This window comes from Peromyscus eremicus, chromosome 1 (assembly GCF_949786415.1).
Source record: "Peromyscus eremicus chromosome 1, PerEre_H2_v1, whole genome shotgun sequence".
Lineage (NCBI taxonomy): Eukaryota > Metazoa > Chordata > Mammalia > Rodentia > Cricetidae > Peromyscus > Peromyscus eremicus.
In genome coordinates, this window is record NC_081416.1 from 18,832,274 (window position 1) to 18,854,971 (window position 22,698).

The 22,698-nt window shown below is 44.6% G+C and overlaps 1 protein-coding gene across 1 annotated transcript in view; it reads right to left on the reverse strand.

Moving 5' to 3' along the window:
* The window catches only part of Cnnm1 (cyclin and CBS domain divalent metal cation transport mediator 1), a 56,472-nt gene that overhangs the window by 20,061 nt on the left and 13,713 nt on the right, over positions 1 to 22,698 (reverse strand). Inside the window, exons 2-6 of the mRNA XM_059257807.1 lie at positions 12,496 to 12,639; positions 9,457 to 9,597; positions 7,977 to 8,146; positions 6,006 to 6,105; positions 5,331 to 5,378 (exon numbers count right to left, since the gene is read on the reverse strand). Of these exons, the coding sequence (XP_059113790.1) occupies positions 5,331 to 5,378; positions 6,006 to 6,105; positions 7,977 to 8,146; positions 9,457 to 9,597; positions 12,496 to 12,639 (603 nt within the window). The remainder of the gene's footprint in view (positions 1 to 5,330; positions 5,379 to 6,005; positions 6,106 to 7,976; positions 8,147 to 9,456; positions 9,598 to 12,495; positions 12,640 to 22,698) is intronic.

Below are 22,698 nucleotides of genomic sequence, written 5' to 3' on the forward strand. Positions count from 1 at the left end.
CATGATGTGGTCATTTCTAATTTTGCTGGCATGTGGGGTTAGACCACGTAGCTGGTGTGGATACCAGATTGGCATCTCACAGCGACTGTTCTAGCCTGTAGCCATTGGGAAGGCATGAACCCTCACAAAGGAAGAAGAGCTTTATTTCTTAGTGGAAAATTACCATCCACGGAGAGAGAAAACTTTGGTGAAATTTGAGAAGGTGGTTAACTTGTCTTGAACAGATAAACATGGGAACCAGATGGTTTTGGATGGGAAAATGTGATTTGGGAGAGAAGTTAAAATAACTATGTTTGAAGTTATGAATATGGGGTCTGAGGTCTCAGGGCATGGTCTTTCCAATGTAGAAGGTCAACTGACCAGACATAACTGGGTTTAGGATCACGGAGGATATGGTGGGTGTGGGTGGGGAGACATAGATGAAGAAACCACAGGGAACTGGACTTTTTAGCAGCAGGAAATTTTAACTAATAAATTCCTGCTTTGGTCCTCACTCATGGTACTATCAACCTCTAAAGATAGAAACAACATAAAAACAGCTATTTAATTATTCAGATTTACTGTATTCAACTCAGTTATTGGGCTACTGAGCACTCTAGTAGGCTTTACTTGATTAAGAAGAAAACAATCAAATGTATTTCATTAACATGAGGAGTTAAATTTAACAAAAAGCTACGTGGGCATGTTTACAAACAGTGGCGTTTGTATGAGCAGAACCACAGGAAATGCAACAACCATTCAGCAGATTGCTAGGACAAGGGTGATGGGTTGGGAGCTAACTACATCGGTGAAAAAGAGGTGGCAGGAATGTAGGGCAGGGTTTCATTATTTCCTCCTACTTTTCTCCTTCTGTGCTTTTCATCCCTCCATTCTGCAGAGTCAAATTATGTGGAAGAACTCACACGACTCCTCACCTCAACCATTATTGCGTGCGTATACACGATATATCCTGGCAGGAAAATTCCTAACTGATGCTGCTGAACCAGCTCACTATGCAAACGAGTGTTACTTGTGCGGTGCACTATGCCTCAGTCATTGGAGTGCCTGTGGGTGGAGACCAGTTCTCATGCAGGACAGTGAGGGAGATCAGAGGCCTCCTGCTAACCCAGCTGGATCTACAGAGACCCGAGATACTCATGCATGTTTACCTGGGGAGCCCGCCAGAGAGTCCCCTCTGCTGAAGGCGAAGGTACGAGACACAGAGACGGGCACTAAAGAGTCGGGGGCCAAGGATATGTGAGTAGCAAAGGAGAAGATAAACACAAAAGAAGAGAGACAAAGAGCAAAATGGGTGAGACAATCTGTTCCTGGTTCTTCACAATATCACATTTCTTGGCAAAAACTAAACCTTGTTTCAGAAAGCGCAGGAATTGCGTGTTTATGAAGTCACTCTCCAGAGAGACAAAATAAAATGAACTTCACCGAAGGTCTCCTGAAAGGATAGGCAATAATCTCAGTGGGAATCACAGATGCCAGTCAGTGCCCTTGGAGGGTGCCCACCTCAAGTTAGCAAATCTGCTAGAGCCCAGCACTGTCCCATGCCCTCTGCTCTCTCCCAGTTGTCTCAGCTAGCCTGCTCATACAGGAGAGCCTTTGGGTAGACATTCAGAGGCCAGGAAGCCAGGTGCATGCTCCTGTGAGGGCATCTGCTAGGAGGCTGGATCCTGCCTGGGCTACCAGGTAATGCTCTACTATGGCACAGTGCTGGTGAGGAGCTGTGCATGGCTAGAGGCTTCGGGCAAAGGCAGGGCAGGTTTCTAGTTCAACTGTGAGTCAATTTTATGAATCAAGTCACAGTTACTTTCTAGAAATCACAAGTGTCCCAAGACACCTTTCTTTTCTTCTCTTTTCTCTCCCCCTTTCTCTTTCTCTAGAGTCAGAGATGGTGGCAGCCATCACTCAGATTGTGCAGGACTCCAGTTCTTTCCTCATGTTAATTCTGATGCACTGCTCTACATAGGATGTCTGTCTGTCTTAGCTGACCGTTCTCAGTATCCCCTCCCAGGACCCAAGTGAAACTGATCTGTAGGCTGAACCAGTGAAACAGGCAGCTTCTGTAGCTTTCTCTTCCGTATCACAGATTTGATCTGAAATTACTTATCCATGCAGGCGAAAAGGAGGATTTTTTTGTTTGTTTTTGTTTTGTTTTGAACCTATCTGCTATAGGATGTTAGTGAGTGTTTGAACCGGCCTCTGTTCTGAGACACACTGGCGTAAGAGTCCCCAGTCTCCAGTTCTTCCTAAATTAAATGTCGACTCTACTAAGCAGATCTCAGGCTTGTTCTCCCTACTGCAAACCGCTGTACGCTCCTGTTCTACCTGAGCTCACGTGAGGCTCCGCTAGAAACCCAGGCTCCCTCATCATGGACTCCTGGATTCCTGGCAAATCAAAATCAAGATAAAGAATAGAGTGTGACCTGGGCACAGTGGCATGCCTTTAACTCCCGCATTCAGGAGACAAAGATACACCGATCTTTGTGCATTTTGGTCTACATAGCAAGTTCTAGGCTAGTCAGGCTACATCATGAGACCCTGTCTCAAAAAGGGGTGGTGGTGGATAGAGTGTGGATTGTGCTCCCCGTGCCATATTCAGGAACATCTGAGAGAATTCTTTGTAACATCAAGTTCAACCCTGAGGCACAGGTCACAGGTGTCCCCACAAATGCATCCTCAACTTCAATGACTGACTACGCTGCAGTCTGCTAGATCAAAGTCCTACAAGAGTTTCCTGCTCTCTGGTTTAGACTCAAGCTCCACTGCCAACTACGTTCTTGGCTAGTAAAGGGGAGCTGGAGCCGTGTGGTGGCGCATGCCTTTAATACCAGCACCCGGGAGGCAGAGGCAGGCAGATCTCTGTGAGTTCGAGGCCAACCTGGGCTACAGAGTGAGTTCCAGGATATGCGCAGAGCTACACAGAGGAACTCTGTCTCGAAAAACCAAAAGAAAAAAAAAGGTGGAGCTGGGTGCCTCTGAACCTTGACTTCAGCACCACTTAGGGAACAACCTTGGGGCCCAGGGGAACTTAGCACTTGCTCCACACTTCACTCAGGAGGAAGAATTTGATGGAGGATGGACAACATCTCTTTCCCACTACTGGCCAATGATATTTATCTTTCCTGAACATGCACAAAGGTTCAGAAGCATGGGAAAGGAAAGAGAATTTAATGTTTCCTTTAAATTGAATACAAAGTATAATGACTCATGGATATGAAGAGGCCATGATAACCCATTACTTTATGCGTTAACTTAAAAAAATGAATAAAATATGAAGAAAAAAGACAACTATTATCAGCTTACTCTTTTTTCACTGATAAAATTGAAGGCTTGCCGGGCGGTGGTGGCGCACACCTTTAATCCCAGCACTCGGGAGGCAGAGCCAGGCGGATCTCTGTGAGTTCGAGGCCAGCCTGGTCTACAGAGCGAGTTCTAGGAAAGGAGCAAAGCTACACAGACAAATCTTGTCTCAAAAAAAAACCCCAAAAAATTAAAAAAATAAAAATAAAAAAATTGAAGGCTTTTTGAGAGAACTAGAATCAGAGGAAGCCAGATAACATCTTCTTACTTGAAACTGTTTTTATATTTATTGATTTGTGTGTATGTGTAGTGGGTGAGTGGGTGTGTGTGTGTGTTACAGCATGTGGGTGAAAGTCAGTGATCTCCTTTTCCAATGAGGACTCCAGGGACCAAACTCAGCCATCAGACTCAGCAGCAAGTGTCCCTCCCTGCTGAGCCATCTTGTTGGCCCTCTTTAAACAAAGTCATATGAAGTGGAGGGACACGTGGGAAGACTTCTGAAGCTCTTTTTTTCTTTTCTCACAGTCCCTTTTAAGAGCTAGAACAGAGTCAGCATCTCTATGCAGCATCTTAGAGTGCTAGGAGCAGTCTGTAGGGTGATGCCTGGGCACCTCCTTGTGAGAATGAAGGGTTCCCTGGTCCTAGAAACTGTCTCTCACCTGTTCAACTCTCTATACAGAGTACTGGTGCCTCTTTTATCAACCTTGCTTGACAGTCATTGGCTGACATAAATACCATACCATATTACTTCCTTCCTTTCTTTTCTTTTTCTTTCCTTAACAGATCTCCTTACTCAAGTTCTACATATCCCTGTGGGTAGAACAGATACTTAAGAGTTCATTTCAGCCATCTGGTGGGCTAGGAAGTAAAATGACATGGTAAATTACTCTATCATTTCCATATAGCCATTGCATTCTCAAACACGGACCTAAAAATCTCTTCATTGTGCTGTGAGAACTAGTCATGACACAGGAGTGGCCCTATCTAGGTAAGTCATCAACTGGCTGGATGATATGGAACATGTTATTTCTTTATCTTTTCTTATTAAAAATTTAATTAATACCCTATTCATTTATCTATTTTTGTGGTGCTGAAATTTGAACTCAGGGCATTGCCCATGCTAGACAGCTACTTGACCACTGTTCTATATGGCCAGCCCCGTTTTCTCATTCTGAAGTGACATCTACCTTGCTCTGTTCTTGGGACAGCAAGCTCCAAAGTCCTCTGATAAATTCCAGTATAAGACACTATGTCAAATATTTTCTATGATGACCGGAAATATCCCATTTGCTATGAAAGTGGCCACCGCAGTGCAAAATTGAACTAATGAATCTAAAGGAAACCTAGAGAAAATTCTGTCTGGATCACATTTACGTCACAACGGAAGCCATGCCTTCTACACACAAACAAACTCTGCACAACAAGAAGGTACAGCACGGAAGGGCAGATCAAGTCAGCCATCAGCCCTGTGCCAGCCCCCACCCCAGGCAGCATGCACGGCCAGCTGGCAGCCACCTCCTCACCGACAGAGAGGGTGTGAGCAAGGAAAGAGCAGCAGCTAAGTAGCAGATTGCGCCAGCCTTGATTTACAACACTGAATGTCACAGTCACTTTTCCCTGAGGACAAACACCACAGACAAAATCATAGCACTCCAGGTAAAGGGCAGGGGTGAATTATCACTGCAGTGAAAGGAAGGCCGAACCCATACCAGAGCACACAGATCAACTGCCTGCACTCCCCAGCGGGTGGCAACTCATGGTGCCCCCAGCCACACCACACACCTACCCTCCTCTACTTACATTCGTCACTTGTGTGTGAACAGAGAAGCTACAAACACGCATTTCAGACACACAAAACTTAAGCCTCCGTGCTCTGTGGGTACCTGGTGGGAGGCAATGTTCTTGGCAGAGCATTATACAGAGGCGGCCAGCATTTTGTGTTAGCCCATGTTCAAATAGCTTGGTTCAGGTTCCCAAAGTGGGCTGAGGCAGAGCCATGATGGGGAAGGTGAGGAAGGGATTTGAGAGATACATACGAAAGACAGAGGATCCAGCCAGACTTCCAACCTTCCGCACGTCATTATCTAAGGACAGAAGGATGCAGTGGGTTTCAGAAGTAATTCAGAAAACATAACTTCTTATGGAAATCTCCACTTCCACTCCACCCCAGCACCAATTAACCCTGCAGAAATCAGGCAATCAAACAGGAGGGTAAGGAAGAGGGGTAAAAAGCGCAACGACTTATCTTTTCATACTGAAGAATACATTCTCCATCACAAACACTTGCTATGTGATTGCTTTTTCCCCCTCCCAACTCAATTTTCTTCCTCTTATTATTTTTTTGTTTTTGTTTTTGTTTTTTCGAGACAGGGTTTCTCTGTGTAGCTTTGCGCCTTTCCTGGATCTCACTCTGTAGCCCAGGCTGGCCTCGAACTCACAGAGATCCGCCTGCCTCTGCCTCCCGAGTGCTGGGATTAAAGGTGTGCACCACCACCACCCGGCTTCTTCTTATTTTTAAAGCTAAACAAAATCTGAATGGAGAGTTATATTTATGTCCCTTTGGCCTGAAGGCAACCAGAGCCAAGGAAGTTAAACAGCTTACTTGGAGGGTCTTTAACAGGAATCAAAAGGAGAGTCATGAATTAGGCCTAGGTTTTTCTTGCTGATCTCATTGCTTTCCCTGGTAAACTCCGGCTCGGGAACTGGAATACCTGAGCAAGCTGTGGTCATGATGGCTGGAACACCGTAGTAGGTGAAGGCTCCATTCTCAAAGCGAAGGCCTTCCTTACCAACCTCCACTTCCACTTTACCCTGGAGAAAGAAGGAGTGTAAGTAGGTGAAGGCTCCGTTCTCAAAGCGAAGGCCTTCCTTACCAACCTCCACTTCCACTTTACCCTGGAGAAAGAAGGAGTGTAAGGAGTGTACTGAGGCTGTGGCGAGCACTTGCGGGTCTTGTATCCACTCAAACACAATGTGCTTCTCTGTGTATGACAAGCAGATCATATTATCACAGGGCTGTGTTAATTCTGCCCTGATTTACAGTACAGAAACAGAACCTCCCACTTGAGAAGTCCTTTGCAGTGAATTCACTGCTTCATCAATCCTGGAGTAGCACCGACTCATGAATAACCAAGCTTTCCAGACACACAGGTCTAAAGCACCAGCTAAACCAGAGCCCTGTGAAGAGCTTCAGTGACTTACTCTCAGATGAGACCATTTCCAAGTCTGGATGAGATAGAATCTGATCTTGTTGAACTTATCGTCGGTGACAGTGATAATCAATACGAGAGTGTATAGCTCCATCTATACATCCGATACTGTTATGTGTATCTTGTGGATGCTCACTGTCAGCCCTGAGCTCCACTGAGTATGTAACGTTTTTATGTCCAGTTGACAGATGCATTGATTCAGGCTCAGAGAGGTCAACTTGGCTTAGCCAAGGTTTGTTAGCAAATGGAAACAATGAAATTTTAAAGGCAAATCTTTCTAACTCCTGAGCCTACCTTCTTTCTACCACGTTTTATCCCCTTCAGCTCTGTTTGAAAACCTTTTGTTAAGCATAAGATGAAAGACTGAATGTGTCCTTGCATTATATAAACAATGTAACAGGATCCATCTCAATTTCTAACAGTGAAGAAAGTGACCCCATTTTTAGGGGGCAGGGGAAGAACAATCATTTTATTGAAGTTATTTGAGATGATCTATATGAGACAAATCACAGTGTCTAGAAGGACAGGCTGAAGTGGACTGTAACAAACAGAGGCTATTTCTAACTTAGTGTGATCTTTACTGAGATCTTAAACCCATCACTCTGCTGGGAAGAGACACAGAGCCAGTGACAGAGCTCACGGTAGAGGCAGGGACAGGGCACAGCTGTGCTCCGGGGAACCATGCCGGACAGTTACTTCTATTTAATTACTTAATTAATTTTGAGATGGAATCTTGCCAAGTGGCTCTGTATACCCCAAACCCAGTATGTAGATCAGATTGTCCTAAAACTCACAGCTATCCTCCTGCCTCTGCTTCTTGAGTGCTGGGATTACAGACATGTGAAACCATGCCCAGCTTTGATACCTACTTAAGACAGGCCTGTTCAGATATCCAGGGCAGGTAAGTATCTTTATGAAAGTCCTGGGGAGGTGATGATTTCTTTCACTCAGTCACTGTCTCCTTTCCTGGTCCTCTTTAGAGAGAGATGTTTCAGGGAACCACAAGGAATGAAGTGTGGCACAGTGAATGAATGTGTTCCACGTGCTCCAGGAGGCAGAGCAAGGACCAGCATGTATGCCAGAGGTGCTGAGATTCAGCTCAACAGAAGAGAGGTTTTAGCAAGAATCATCTACATCCCAGGTGGCCGTGGGGGATACCCAAGTAGATACCCAGAAGTATCAGGATTCCACAGGGCCCTTCCCATTCAAAGCAGAATGCCTTTACTGAACATACACACTTCTCACTGTCCCACAAACATGCTTGAGTGCTCAGGTGAAAGACCATCAGAGAAACTACAGCTCCCAGGATACCACTCTTAGATGCCCGTGGCTTTCCTGTGTGCAATGCAGGATGCCTACCCCACTGGCCTTGTTCTTTAGGCATCTTACACTGATGGACACCCACGGCCATTCCCCTTCACCCGGCAGATGCCATCCTCTTGCTGTTGGAAGTTCCCTGACCTTGCCACTCACCTGTAAAAGCAGCACAAAATAGTCCACAGGGCGGCTGCGCTGGTAGAGGTAATGTTCGGGGGCTTTCTTGTTTCTCTCATCAAACTTCAGCTCCTGGATCACATTGGGGTGTTTCAGTAGCCGGAGCAGGATCTTCTCCGAAAGGTATAGAGACTTGAAGGGCTCCACTTCTAGAAGGCAGCAGGGGGTGATGGTGATGATGGCAGACATCAGCACTTGTCTACCTCCCCCATCCCAGCAGCAAAAGCTGGGAGGAGGCAAGCGCAGTGATGGGGTTTCCTCTAGAACAAGCCCCCTAAGTAGGTCGGGGGTGCTGCAGATCCCTTGGATTGAGGGGTTTTAGTCCCGTGTGTGCATTCTGGAGCCTTCCCTAACTATGCCTTTTGGGGATGTGCCAGTGGCTTCACTGGCATCTCAGGAAAACCAGGTCACCATTTGGGAAATGTCAGTTTTGCTCTGAATTTCCCCCTTGTTTTTATTTAGAGTTGGACCTGGACAACTAAATCATGGACACAACAAGGTCTTTAATTTTACAGTAGAGCAACACACAGAGAATTGAGTCTGGCTTATTTGGATAACATTCACCTGCTGGATGAAATGAAATCCCAAGTTAATGGAGACAGGTAATTACTTAAATAAGTTGTCAATAATGTAAAATATCATCTATCATACTTAACTATTAATAGATATTATATATTGATACTTGCAGTATAATACTAAGCAGGCAAAGCTGCTTTGCTTTGGGAAATTGGTCTGTGATTAAAAGAAATTTCTATTCAGAACAAGATTATACGTTGAGAACGCTACTGTAAGGAGGCTCTACTTTATAGTGGTCCACTTTTCAGCACCTGGAACAGTGCTAGCTAGCACTTACTACATCCTCAATAAATATATATTATATTAGCTAAAAATGGAACTTAGTGATGGATTGATGATTCTAGGTCAGCATATTAATTCAGGCTGAACGAACTCAGAGAGTTCAAAGGCGATGCTGTCCTCCTCACAAAAAGTAGCTCGATCCTTCACCTGCTTTTCCTTTCCAAAGGTACCAGGAGTTTTCTATTTTATGAACTCATAGTTCACAGGCCTAAATGACTCCTGGAGGGGGTTTGTTTCTTGGTAGGATAATACTTTTCCCTCTGGGACAAACGTTCTGAGGTACCCAGATCTCAGCAGGATGGCGGTTAGCCTCAGGCTCCAGCTAGGAAGTAAGCAGAGGAAATGGAGGTACCACAGTGGCTTCCTTAGCTCTTTTCTGGTGCAAAGGAGAACACTCACTTCCTCTCACCAACACAGCCACGGAGCCTGGAGCTTGCCATGCCACATCACAGGAGGCAGCCTTCCTCCTCAAGCAGTGGCTCTCAGTGCCAGGGGCGCATAGGAATGGGGATGGAGGATACTAAAATATGTGGTGCCTGGTGCTCCTCTAGATTCCACTAGAAGTGCTAGGGTAGGACCTGGGGGCGGGGGCAGGTCCTACCTGTGGCCATGAAGCGGTGCGTGGCGAGAAGCAGCTGTGGCGAGATCTTCACTCTGATCTCCGAGTCTGAAAGCTTGAACAGAGAGAAGTCATGGCGCCTCCTCTCCCGGTGCGGGACCCTCTGCTTTTTCCGGTTGTCAGCTATAGGGTCACAGGAGAAAGAGGACACTCAGAATCATTGTTTGTCTTTGGAGGTTTACACAGATCCTTTGGGACCCCACACATTCCGCAGTGCCAACTGTGGGAGGCACGACCAACTCTCTCCCAGTGGGAGACGGCGGGCAGCAGATGGTTCGCTCTTGTTTGTGCTTAGGTAGCTAAGCCCAGAGTTCTAGGGCTGGTTCCCTGACCTGATAGCTGTGCAGACTCTCCATGCAGCAACGTTTTGGATTGTATTAATCCATACAAGAGAGCTATGATACTGAGTAGCTTTTCTACCGATGCAGTTATTGCAAGACCTCAATCGGCAACAAGGCCGCGTTTATACAAAGTCATGCAAACATGAATTGCTGGTGTTCTCAACATTAAGGGGTTTGGGGCTTCTCCCCCGTCCTCTTCCATTCCGCAGAGCTGGGCTCACACAGTCCCTTTCCTGTGGGCTTAAGCCATGCTGTGAATGGTACCTAAGGTATGTTACTCTGTTACGACTCATAATTCTCCTGCTTCTCCCCAGACTCTTTGGAGAAACAATCATGGGAAACGAAAGGGAAAGGAGTAAGAATGCATATACACTTTCTAAAAGCAGGTTCTTCAGATGAGGACTCAGGCAGCGCCTAGAACCTCAGAGCCTGTACACTGGGCATGTGCCTAGTCACTGAGAAACTTACTTTCTCCCATTTATTTTTAACCGGCTTTTTAGAAGGAAAAGCCAACATATGTATACACATATAGAGACACATGTTTATGTACATAGATGCATGCATATGGGTAACATATACATAGATATTTTTTATTTTTAACTTGCTTTTCAGAAGGAAAAGCCTACATGTGCATATACATGTAGAGACACACATTTATGTACATATATACATGCATATGTATACACATATACATAGAATTTTTATAGGTAGAGGAAGTGTTAACTTTGACTACTTCTCTTTTGCTTTCCATGAGTGTTGGAAAAAACCCTCAGTGTTGAAAGTGCTAACACCTCCCACCCCCCCCACCCCCCCACCCCCCCCGCACCCCACATCTGCACAGAGCGGGAAAGTGGTGTGTCTCTGCTCTCAAACTTGGCCTGGAACACAACAGGGCTGCAGGGGGCTTGTAGTACAAGTGGACCAGGTCCACTAGGAGCCAACGGACTGTGTCCTCACAGCAGGAAACCAGGTCCCCAGAATGCAGCTCCCTTGTCTCCTGCTCTTGCTTTCTTCTTTTGGAGCTGGCTTCTCTCTGGCCTTTGGGTGGTCTCCCGTCTACACAGCTCTCTGCCTTGGACTCTCAGCCTTTGCAGGCACCTGGCTCCTGCTTCAATACTACTTCTGCTCTGTTTGAGAAGGTGGGGAGATCCCAACCCAGGTGTCTGGACTGTGTAAGAAGTCACAGTCACATAAGAGGAAACAGTGCTCTGGACTTCTCTGTCTTTTTGTGGCTCTTAGGGAATCATGCTACTTTACAGGGATGGGAACCCCTGGACCTTTCCTCCAGAAAGGGCCTCATCCAGAAAATGAACATTGAGTAGAGATTTAGGACCCATTTTCTGTGCTCTCACTAGCGAGCAGCCATCTGATTTATGACGTATTTGCTTATGTGTCTGTTAGCATGTCATTAATCTTTCCCAGTAGAGATATTCCTACGATCTCTGCCTTTATTACTTTGATTTTAACAGTGGGTGTTTGAGGCATTAGGGTTCTTTAAATCCATACCCCAGGAAGAGAGTATTCGTTTGGCCCGCCACTAGCTACTGATACTTTATGGTAAAGGTCTTCATCATTTTACTTTCAGATACCTGGGAATTCTAGAGCGAGAATGGTGAGCAGAGAGAAAGGAGGGAGCCTGGAATGGAGAGATCCTTTCTGAGCTCCGCCTTGTTTGAAAATGCTCACTACAGCATTACCAGGTCCCTGAAGGGGGCGTGCTGTGACACTCAGCTTATTTTTGTTAAGGGCTGGCCCATGTTTTGTATTTGATCTTTTCTTGGCACAAAGGTTTCACTGCCATATGGTATGGAAGCTTTTCGCTGTGAGGAACCAGTTTCTGGAAGACTGCTCTGGCAAACTGAGGCTGCTCATCTCAAATGAGTTATCCCTAGGAAGGGTAGGGGACTGCTACCTTAGGAGATGAAACTCTGAGGAGAAAACATTTCCTGGCCAGAGACTCCCATGGATTTAGATAACATTCCAATTCCATAGACAAAGCAGGCCCTTGTATTGCTGGCAAGCAAAGCTTTGATAAGGTCCATGGGCATAAAATTGTCACTCTCTGCAAAGAGAAGTCCATATTGTTCCTGAGGGGGGCAGGGAGAAGAAGAGCCCAGAGACAGAAACAGGAATAGGAGCCACACAGGAACCTGATCCAGGGTCAGGAAGGAGAATGGGAAACTTGAGGAGCTGTTAAAAGGCACGAGGGCCAAGAACAGTATCCGACAAGGAGCATTTAAGTTTTTGCCTTTACAAAGGGCAATGCCATGACAGTCTTCATTGCTCACTGGTGGTTGGGTCTGAGTGGAGTTCCAAGGGGAGCTGGGCTCTGCCTCTAGGCACACAAAGAACCAGTACAGGAAACCCTGGGCCTTCTCTTGGGCACACTGTATCCCCCTAAGTCTTCTTTTTCCATTTGAAGGATAGGCCATCTTTTCCCAGTCTGACTGTGTTCACAAAAGTTCCCTTCTGATAACATTTTGCCAGCATGTTCTCAGTGACTCAGGATGCTCTGAACCAGGATATCTTGCCATGCTAGCACTGGGTAGAGGTAGATGGCACACACCAGTGCAAGACTTGCCTTGACACCCTTTCACATTGCCTATCCAACTGATGCACTGCTGGGAGTCTCCCAGGAAAGTTAGCCAAGCCCGGAAAATAGCCAAGGGCACACACTTACTGTAGAGGTCAGTTTCATCTAGGATCTCTGACTTGATGATCTCTTCTATGATGTCCTCCAGTGTGACAATGCCCATCACCTCATAGAAAGGGTCTCCTTCGCCTTCATTGTTCACTCTCTGGACAATGGCCAGGTGAGATTTTCCTGGAGAACAAATGAAACCATAATTAAGCATCAGGATCATTTTCAGAGATTTCTGTTGGTGAGAAAAACAATACAAAGTTGCTGTCTGACCAATATCAGGACGGAATTTACCACATTGGGCGCCAGATGTAGCACAAATTGTTAGGTCTTATTAATAAAAACAAACCCAGGGCCAGGTATTGGAGTGAATACTGGAAGATCAGAGAGACAGAACAAGCCACATCCTCACTTTGCCAGTTCCTCAGCTGATTTTGTTTCCTCAGACTGGAAGCCTCTGAGTCCTTACCCAAATGGATCTCAGCTGAACTGCTGCTCAAAAGCCTAAAAGCTTAACCAGGCTTCTAGTTCCTGGTCCTCATGCCTTATATACCTTTCTGCTTCCTGCCATCACTTCCTGGAATTAAAGGCGTGAGTCACCATGCCTGGCTGTTTCTAGTGTGGCTTTGAACTCAGAGATCCAGACGGATCTCTGCCTCCGGAATGCTAGGATTAAAGGTGTGTGCTACCACTGCCTAACCTCTATGTTTAATATTATGGCTGTTCTGTTCTCTGATCCCCAGATAAGTTTATTGGGGTGCACAGTATATCAACCACAGGCTTGTGACTACTTGAAGCAATAACACTTGGAGGTGTCCCGAGGCTGGGTGATAAAAGGCAACATCTTCTGCTGTAGAAACCCTGTGAGAAGTCTGCTTACTGTCCTGAGGCCACCATGGTGTGAGAAGTCACCTTGAAAGTGGGCGCTACATTCACAGTTAAAACGGCCTTTCTGGTCTCCATTAGCAGTGGCCTGGGCACTGTAAAGCAGAGAGAAGTCATTCCTCTTATACCCTTTTTAGGGCCTGGTTCATAGAAGTCATTAGCATAATAAATGGGGGTTGTTTTCTACCTGTTTTGAGGGTGTCTTGTTAGCAATAATGTAACTGGAATAACCAGTGCCCATGAAGTGGCCATACAGCTGGTGAACATGCAAAAAGGTTTTGTAGCTAGGCAGTGGTGGTGCACGTCTTTAATCCCAACACTCGGGAGGCAGAGGCAGGCGGATCTCTGTGAGTTTGAGGCCAGCCTGGGCTACAGAGTGAGTTCCAGGGAAGGCACAAAGCTACACAGAGAGACCCTGTCTCAAAAAAAAAAAAAAGTTTTGTAAACTGTAGTGCAGCACAGGCAGATGAATCATTTGGATTATCAACTTGGTTGGATTGAGAGAGATCTAGGAGGTTATTGAAGCATACTTCTGTGTATATCTATGAAGGCATTTCCAGAAAGGATTAACAGAAGGAGGAAGATCCACTCTGAATGCCTGTGGCACCACCAACATGCCTCAGCCCCAATGGGATAGCAGAGAAAAAGGAGGAAGCCTGCATCCACACCATTCTCTCTCTGCTTCCTGGCCTCCATGATGTGAGCTGCTCTTTCTTTCAGCCACCATGCCTCCCTACAGGGACAGGATGAAACCATGAACTAAATAAATCCTTCTTTGTTTATACCAGGAGCCTGTCACAGAGATGAACAGTGTAACATTGCAGGTGTTTCGTTTTTATATTGCCTAACAACTTAACAGCTGCTAACATTTATTGAGCTCTTACTACATGCCAGACATGATATGGAACACTTGGCACATGTCAAATCATTTAATCCTCAAAAGAGCCCCAAGGTGAATAGCAGCATCATACTCATTTTACAAAGAACTGAGCTACAAGTTGGGTTAGTGATAGGCCTCAAGTTGCACAGCCTAAAAGAGGCAGAGCTGGACTGCAGTCCTGACCTGAGGCCCTCCCTTTCCTCTTCTCCTGATAGAATTGGACCTAGGGGTTTATATGTGCTAGGCGAGCACTCTATTGCTGAGTTCTATCCCCAAACCCCATTATTTTGAGGTTAGACATATATTCTTTTTTATTATTTAGAATACCTGATACAATGAAAACATGGCGTTATTGAGTACTGAGGGCGTGGTAACAGGAAAATCCATTTGTACACACCCAGTTCGTATGTAATCTCCCTACTCCAACTATTTCTCTGCCATGCTTCTCCCTCCCCATAATTTCTATTTCCCTCTCCTGTGTCTTCAGTTCTCAAACTGAAAACTGTGAACTGAAAACATAGCGACTATCATTTTGCAACTTTCCTGGCTTGTTTGTTAGGATGACAACAATGCTGTGCTGTAGCTACTTTCTAAGTTTTGCAGTGGTTGACTTAATCTTAGAAGTTTAGGTCATGTTAAAGAGATGTGTGTAAGAATACTGCATAATATTTTCTCTGGACATCATCTTCATAGACAAGTCAGAGGCCTATTTTGAATGTAAACTTTTTTGCGGGGTGTGTGTGTGTGTGTGTGTGTGTGTGTGAGAGAGAGAGAGAGAGAGAGAGAGAGAGAGAGACAGAGAGAGAGAGAGAGAGAGAGACAGAGAGACAGAGAGAGAGAGAGAGAGACAGAGAGAGAGGGAGAGGGGGAGAGGGAGAGAGACAGTCTTTATTTACTTACTTATCCTCTATCGTTTCCACATCTTGGCTACTTAAACGATGCTGCAATGAACATGGCGGTCAGCTACCTTTTGGAGGTTCAAACTCCATATTTTTAAAAAAAAGTTTGTTTTAAGACAAGGTCTTACCAAGTTACCCAGGCTGGTCTTGAACTTGTGATGTTCCTGCCTCTGAGAAGCTGGGATTATGGGCCTTTGCCGCTAGGCCTGGCTGAAGTATTTTTTTTTTTTTTTTTCGAGACAGGGTTTCTCTGTGTAGCTTTGCGCCTTTCCTGGAACTCACTTGGTAGCCCAGGCTGGCCTCGAACTCACAGAGATCCACCTGGCTCTGCCTCCCGAGTGCTGGGATTAAAGGCGTGCGCCACCACCGCCCGGCTTTGGCTGAAGTATTTTCTAACAGCCCTCCTTCATGTCAGTCTGTCTCCTTTTACAATACAGACACATTTCCTGTTTCTAAAATGCAGACCCGAGTGGTCCTTTTTTTTTTGTTAGCTACAGGACATTTATAAGGAGAAAATCTGAGGTAGTGACTCAGATGAACTGGCCTTAAAAAAGACCCCAAAGCAGCTCTTGCTTGTTTATTCTTAAAAGTATCACTCAAGAATAAAAAGAGGCAGCTAGTTTTCCAGAAGTGTAATTAGTTATTATTTAATTTTCCTGTTGCTGTGATAAAACACCAGACAAAAAAACAACTTAAGGGAAAAAGGGTTTGTTTCCCCTCACAGTTTGAGGTTCCACCCCATCAAGATGGGGACGGAACAGCATTGGGACCTTGAGGACCACTGCATCCTCGGTCAGGAAGAAAAGAAAGATGCCTGCTGCATCCAGCTCACTTTCCCCTCATACAGGTCAGGATCCCAGCCTGGGGAATGGTGCCACCCATAGGTGAGTGTGCCCACTCCCATCAACCCAATCAAGATAAACCTTCACAGGTAACCCTAAGGCCCATCTCCCAGGTAATTCCAAAATTCATCAGTTGGCAATTGGGATTAACCATCACCACTATTAACCATCACACAGACACTCCTTGGGATTTTAAATGGAATTGAATTCATAGGTGGTATTTTTACCTTTAACCTGCTTCTATACTTCTAGCTATGCCACAGTTATGTTCAAGAACTCCCCGTGCAATGGTTAATATCGATTGTCAATCTGACAGGATCTAGAATCGCCTGGAACACAAGCCTTTGGGTATGTCTGTGAGAGATTATCTAGATAGTTTCTTAGAGATGGGAAGATCCACTCTAGTTACTGACTAACTAAAATAGCGAAAGGGAGCTGAGCACCAGCATTTAGCACTTTCTGCTCCCAACTGAGGCTCCAATGTGGCCAAATGCATTAAGCTCCTGTGGCCATGATTCCCCTTCATGGTGGACACATGTGTACCCTGGAACTGTGAGCCCAAGGGAACCCTTCTTTCTTTAAGCCGCTCCTATCAGCTATCCAGTCACAGGAACAGGAAGAGTGACGAACACAGGTGACATACAGGAACCAACAGCGCTGACTGAATTGAGTCCGAACTCAATTCGTTTGGTAAAATCAAGACTGTACGTTGAGGCTCTTCCCAATACTCGATCTGCTTTGTTACATGCAGTCAGCAGTATATCCTCTAGGCATTCCAGACAAGCCCCACTTCCTAAGTTTCTGCCTGGTACCCTTCCTAAGAACTCACCATGTGGCCTTCCCCTACCCCATCTCTGTCGGCCCTTCAGGCTACAGCTTCAGGAGAAGCCATCCCAGACTGACCCCATTCTGAATCAGAACCCATCTCCCACTGCCTTGGGTTCTGAAGCCTTTGAACCGATTGCAGCTTCCTGCTTCTTGTAACTGGTGACTTGTGTGTTCTATATCAGTGTAACTTTCTCAGAGGGTGAACTCTTTCAGGACAAAGGGTCACATCTTTAAACAGGTTCCTTCACCTCTAAATAAATATCTGAGGAACTGAACTAGGCTGGAGACCAAAGAAAAACACAAAGCAGGTAAGACCTTTCATTTCTGATGTTATACTATAGGCTTAAGATTTCAACCCTGCCTCAGTGCTCCAAAATGTCATCCTGTGAAACTACTGTATCCTCCCCAACTGGACGGGGTGTTTTGTAGCTTAAATTAGATTATGCTAATTGTTAGAATGTGTGCAATTTAAAGATTAATAAAAAAAACCCCTTCCAACACATTTTTCTTAAACTTATGGCACCTGTTCTCACTTTTCTACTAACATGTGCTGGCAGATGACAAAACAAATGGCTAGCATCATGGGAAATCCAAGAAAACCGGTTTCTTAAAACTGTTTTCTATAATTGGGTGTCTTTTGTGCTGTGGAGCTGAGAATGCATACAACACAGCCACACCTTCCGCAGCTGATGGGGTTGGTTCATAGGCTAGAATTAAATAAACAGAGCTTACTGTTTTATAAACAACTTCTACATTATGGGCACCCTAAGTTGTCTTCTGACCTCTGCGCACACGCCATAGTATTCATACACAGGAAGATCTGCATACCCACCCCAACGAAGACATTTTTTTAAAAAAGGTTCTATACCTTATGAGGTCAATCAGAGGATCATGAAGAAATTTTAAGGTTTGCTTATATGCTATTCACGATACCTATGTAAACCATTTAGAAACATTTTATAACCATCCTCTGAGATACCCTTCAGAGTTGTGGATATGATTGTGTATGTAATGTGTATTTATAAAAAGTTACAATGAAGCCCATCATTTTGAACAATTAATATACATTAATAAAATGGTAAAAAATTCCCTCCACAGCCATAGAAATCGACACACAAATGAAGGAAGCAGACTTCCTTAGGGACAGACTGGGGTAGGAGACAGGGGATGACAATCATAAAACTCTGTTTTGAGCTACTACAACAGGGAGACAACCAGCTGCGTCCATGTGTAAACACACCTCTCTTACAAAAGTTGGCCTTTCAGAGCCCTATCCCTGCATTCCCCCTTTTTCCAAGGCCCCAGGAGGGAGTGTTGTAGGTGGTCTCATGTGAAGTCAGTCTGTAGATATGGAAAAGTTACCCACCCTTTTCCTTCTTGCCATAATGCCCTATGAATATTTCTCACTTACAGTTAGGACAATGGTTATTATTACTACTACTACTACTACTACTACTACTACTACAGAAACCACTATTTGTCACATACACTCTAGGTGCCAGGCATTGGATATACATCATTTTACAATGACCTGTCTCTGGGATATATTAAGAAATATTACATCTTATGAAAAGACAACTCAGTTAAAATTACAAATGGTTTGAATAGGTGCTTCTCCAAGGAAGATATATGATCAATTAATAAGCATGTGAAAAAAATGCTGAACACACATTATAATCATTAGGGAAATTCAAATCAAATGGGAATGAAATATCATTACGTGCCTACTAGGATGGCTATAAGAGAAACAAATCACAAGTGTTGGAGAGGATAAGGAAATCAGGGACCCTCTATCAGTGCTATGTGCTCTGGAGGTTCTTCAAAATATTAAACATAAATTACCACATGGTCCAGCAATTCCACTCCTACACAAATGAAAATGTATGCCCAATATTATTAATGATAGCCCCAAAGTATTAACAACCCACATTTCTAAACAAATAAAATGTGGTAAATCTGTACAATGGAATATTGTTTGGCCACAAAAAAGAATAAAGTAATGCTATAAATAAATGAGCCTTGAAAACATGGTAAGCCTAAGACGCCAGGCACAAATGGCTACTTTCAATATGATTCCAGTCATAAGAAATTTCCCAAAATAGGCACATCTACAGAGGAAGAAAATAGAATAGTGACTGCAAAAAATGGTGGAAAGAGGAAAACTGAATTTGCTACTGAGTTCAGGATTTTTTTCTGGGATGAGGAATTGTTCTGGAGTTAGATGGAAGCGATAATTCTGTGGGTACACTAAAAACGTGAATTATACATTTAAAGGAGTGAATTTTATGATATGTGAATTATATCTCTATGACAATATCTTTTGAAGAAAGCCAACTGAATAAAAAGCTCCAATAACTCATGGTTGAAAGAACAGGAAGTCAGTAAGGCTTAAAGCTCCAACCACATGAAGGTGTGAGGCAGAAGCGGCTTCATAAGGGATGAATGGAAATGAAAGGGTAATCGTGGTTCGCACTGGGGAAGTGTGCTACTGAGTGCTGGTGACAGCATTTTGTCATTCAGTGTCATGGATGTGGGGACCAAAAGTGGACATAAATAAGGCCATCGGAGACTAGAGGCAGGAGGGGGTATCATTTCTTCTCTTCTGATGAACAGGGACATGGCCTTGGTCACAGATGGCAGGGGAAGAGTCTGAAAACAAATAGTGGTAAAGCTGTCTCTTAGGAGGGTCATTTCTGTTAGCAGAGGTCTCACTGGCTCTCAGAGATAACTAAAGAGTGCTCAAAACTCACAGGCTGGGGCAAGCTGGAGTAAGGGCTCTAATAGCCTAGTGTGTCCATTTTTTTTTCTCAGCAAATGTTGGGTCTTCAACCTCATTATTTTTCCTCCAGTGGGTCCATGCTGTGTTTGGAAGAGTGGCTTACATTTGCCTACTTCCCTCTCCTGCTTCCCCAGGAGATCCCATGAATTCAGACTATGACTTCTTCTGCTGAACCCCTCTACAGACTAGCAAAACTATCAACTGTCTTCACACGACTACAAACCCATCCTTCAGTTTGTTCCTGACTTTGTAGGACAGTGGGATATCTGTCAGACAATTTAGGTTAATGATGATTACAATTATATAGAACTTTCCAGTTTGTCAAGAGGCTTTCTAGAAGAAGAGCCTTATAACGGGTGAGATGCTCTTGAGAACTTCATGAATTTCCTAAGAAGCGAGTGAGAAATGACTTTATAGGCCCCAGCTTGCTTTCGAGCCCACTAAGACACATGTGTCCTATGTACATTCTTTAACAAGTTAGCTCCCCTTTCAACTTTCATTATATAGTCCCCCTCTCACGTGGTGGCCATATTCCTAGGGCAGGCAGTGTTCTTTTAGAATCATGACTTCTAACAAGACAACATGTGCAGAAAAGCAAAGCCATGCCGAGCTGCAGCTGTGGAGGAGCACACTAGCTGATAGATCTGCTCTGCACACCCTTGGCATGTTCAAAGCAATGGGGCCTGGCACAATTACCCCTTCCATTTCTAAAAATAGCCAACGTAGCAATCTTTAAGTCAGTTAAGTCCATGGGCATACTGTATCTTATTACTATATATCAGAGGCAAGAGTAATCCTTCAGACAGAAAGCACCAAGGCTAGTCACTACATTGGAGGCATGTTTCCATGTCCCTTGAGCATACAACTGTGACATGGATGGAAAACCTCTAGGCTGAGTTGAAAGGGAAAGAAACAGTGGGTTTTATGCTAATTCATGTTCTCCCCCACGTGTGAGTGTGTGTGTGTATGTGTTCATGCACGTGGAGGCCAGAGGTCTTCCTCTATTCTTGTCCACTTTATTTTTTTGCGACAAGGTCTTTCATTGAACCTGGAATTCACCAATTTAGTAGGACTAGCTGGCCACCCTCAGGAATCCTCTTCTCTCTGCCACAAACACACACAGCTTTTCATGTGGGTGATGGAGATCCAAATTCAGGTCCTCATGCTTGAGTGGCAAGAACTTTACCACCTGAGCTGTCTCCCCAGCCCTGCCAATGTTCTCTCCTCCTCTATTATCTCTATCACTATATCTATCTATCTATCTATCTATCTATCTATCTATCTATCTATCTATCTCTATCCATCCATCCATCCATCCATCCATCCATCCATCCATCCATCCATCCATTGTGAGACAGGATCTCATTATGTAGGCCTTGTCGGCTTGGCACTTACTCTGTAGACCAGACTGGCCTCGAACTCACGGATATCTGCCTGCTTCTCCAACAGACTGCCTTAACTTTCTTAAAACAGAGTCTCAATCTGTTTCTGAATTGTAAAATGTACATTTTACTCCAGGTTCACTGGTAACCTACTTCTAAATTGGTAACCACACACTCTCTGGGGTCTGGTTTGAACCTGGTGTCTAGATACCACAGAAGCCTATCCCTATCCTGATGGCGTGGCTCACCAGCACTTCTCTTTCCTTGATTTCTAGAAGCTCTGGCTTCCTTTATCCACCTAGAGGTCTGTTTCCCTGAATCCTTCTTCCTCTCTCGTTTACAATCTCCAGATCCAATGCACCCACATCCTAACGAGACACAAAGTTAAGAATATGCACCTACAGTTTGACCCTGACTTGGAACACAGCACCAGGGTGGTGCTGTTGAAGCCCGAGTAGTGAACCTTAATGAAGCTGAAGGAGCTTAAATCACACTTCTCTAGTATTAGGTGGGATTTACGGTGATGTATTCTCTCTATTAAATAGTACCGCAGGTAAGACCCCCTTCGCTCCCAATGCTTTGAACCCTTTCACCTAACTCAGTGGCTTTCATGATTGGCTCTGTATTAGAATTACTCCAAAAGCTTTAAACATATTCTACACCTAGGACCCCACACCCAGATACCCTAGCTCTAATGCTGCCTACACACAAAGACCATGACATCAATGCTCCAAATGTTCCCCGGGGGATCGCTGCTTGCCCAAAGTCGTAAACTATTATTTTGTTTAGAGAAACCATGTTCAGTTTGGTTTCTGGACCAACAGCATCAGTGTCACTGAACGAGCTGGACACACTAGTTATCAGGTACTGCTCCAGACCCCCTGAATTAGAATCCCTGGGCTTCGCTGCAGTGATCTGTGGTTCAATACACTTTATAGGTTATTTTATTTTATTTTTTTGTTTTTTGTTTTTCGAGACAGGGTTTCTCTGTGTAGCTTTGCGCCTTTTCTGGATCTCACGCTGTAGACCAGGCTGGCCTTGAACTCAACAAAGATCCGCCTGCCTCTGCCTCCCAAGTGCTGGGATTAAAGGCGTGTGCCACCACCACCCGGCCTATAGGTTATTTTAATACAGGCCAAAACACCAATTTGGGGGGAAGATTTGTGCCACTATAGTTATTTGTCTGACACCTATGAAGAAGGGAGGTAGATACTGAGATGTCTAGCAAACCGTCATCCCTTTCAATACATCTGCTTTAAGATGCTGAGTCGCACAGGAAAGAGAAGAACTTTCTGAAACAAAGAATGGCTGTAGTCATAAGCTACATGATGTATTCTCTTACATGACATGGGGCAGTTGCAATAGTTTTGTTGACACAAAGCAGAAAGTAGTGAGTGATGTTAATGCTGGGCTTAGGAAGACATCTTCTGTGGCTTTCATACCAGTCACCTGAGGCAGGCTTGAGGTATCACCTTCTTAGGCTCTTGATATGCCTGAGGTTAATTAAATTCCCCACCACTGTAAGTCAACTAGTTTGTTTTTTTTTTTTGTTGCCCTAGAAACTCAAGCTGTGCTCCGAATACTGGGTATTGGTAATTCTTTGTATACATATCTACAATCACCTGGCATTGTGGTACAATATCCAAAGTACAAGGCAGATCCCTTCGACGGTCAACTACATATTAAGACAGTACATTTAAAGACTGGTTATCAACTGGGGGCAATTCTGCATACTCCCTATCCCCCA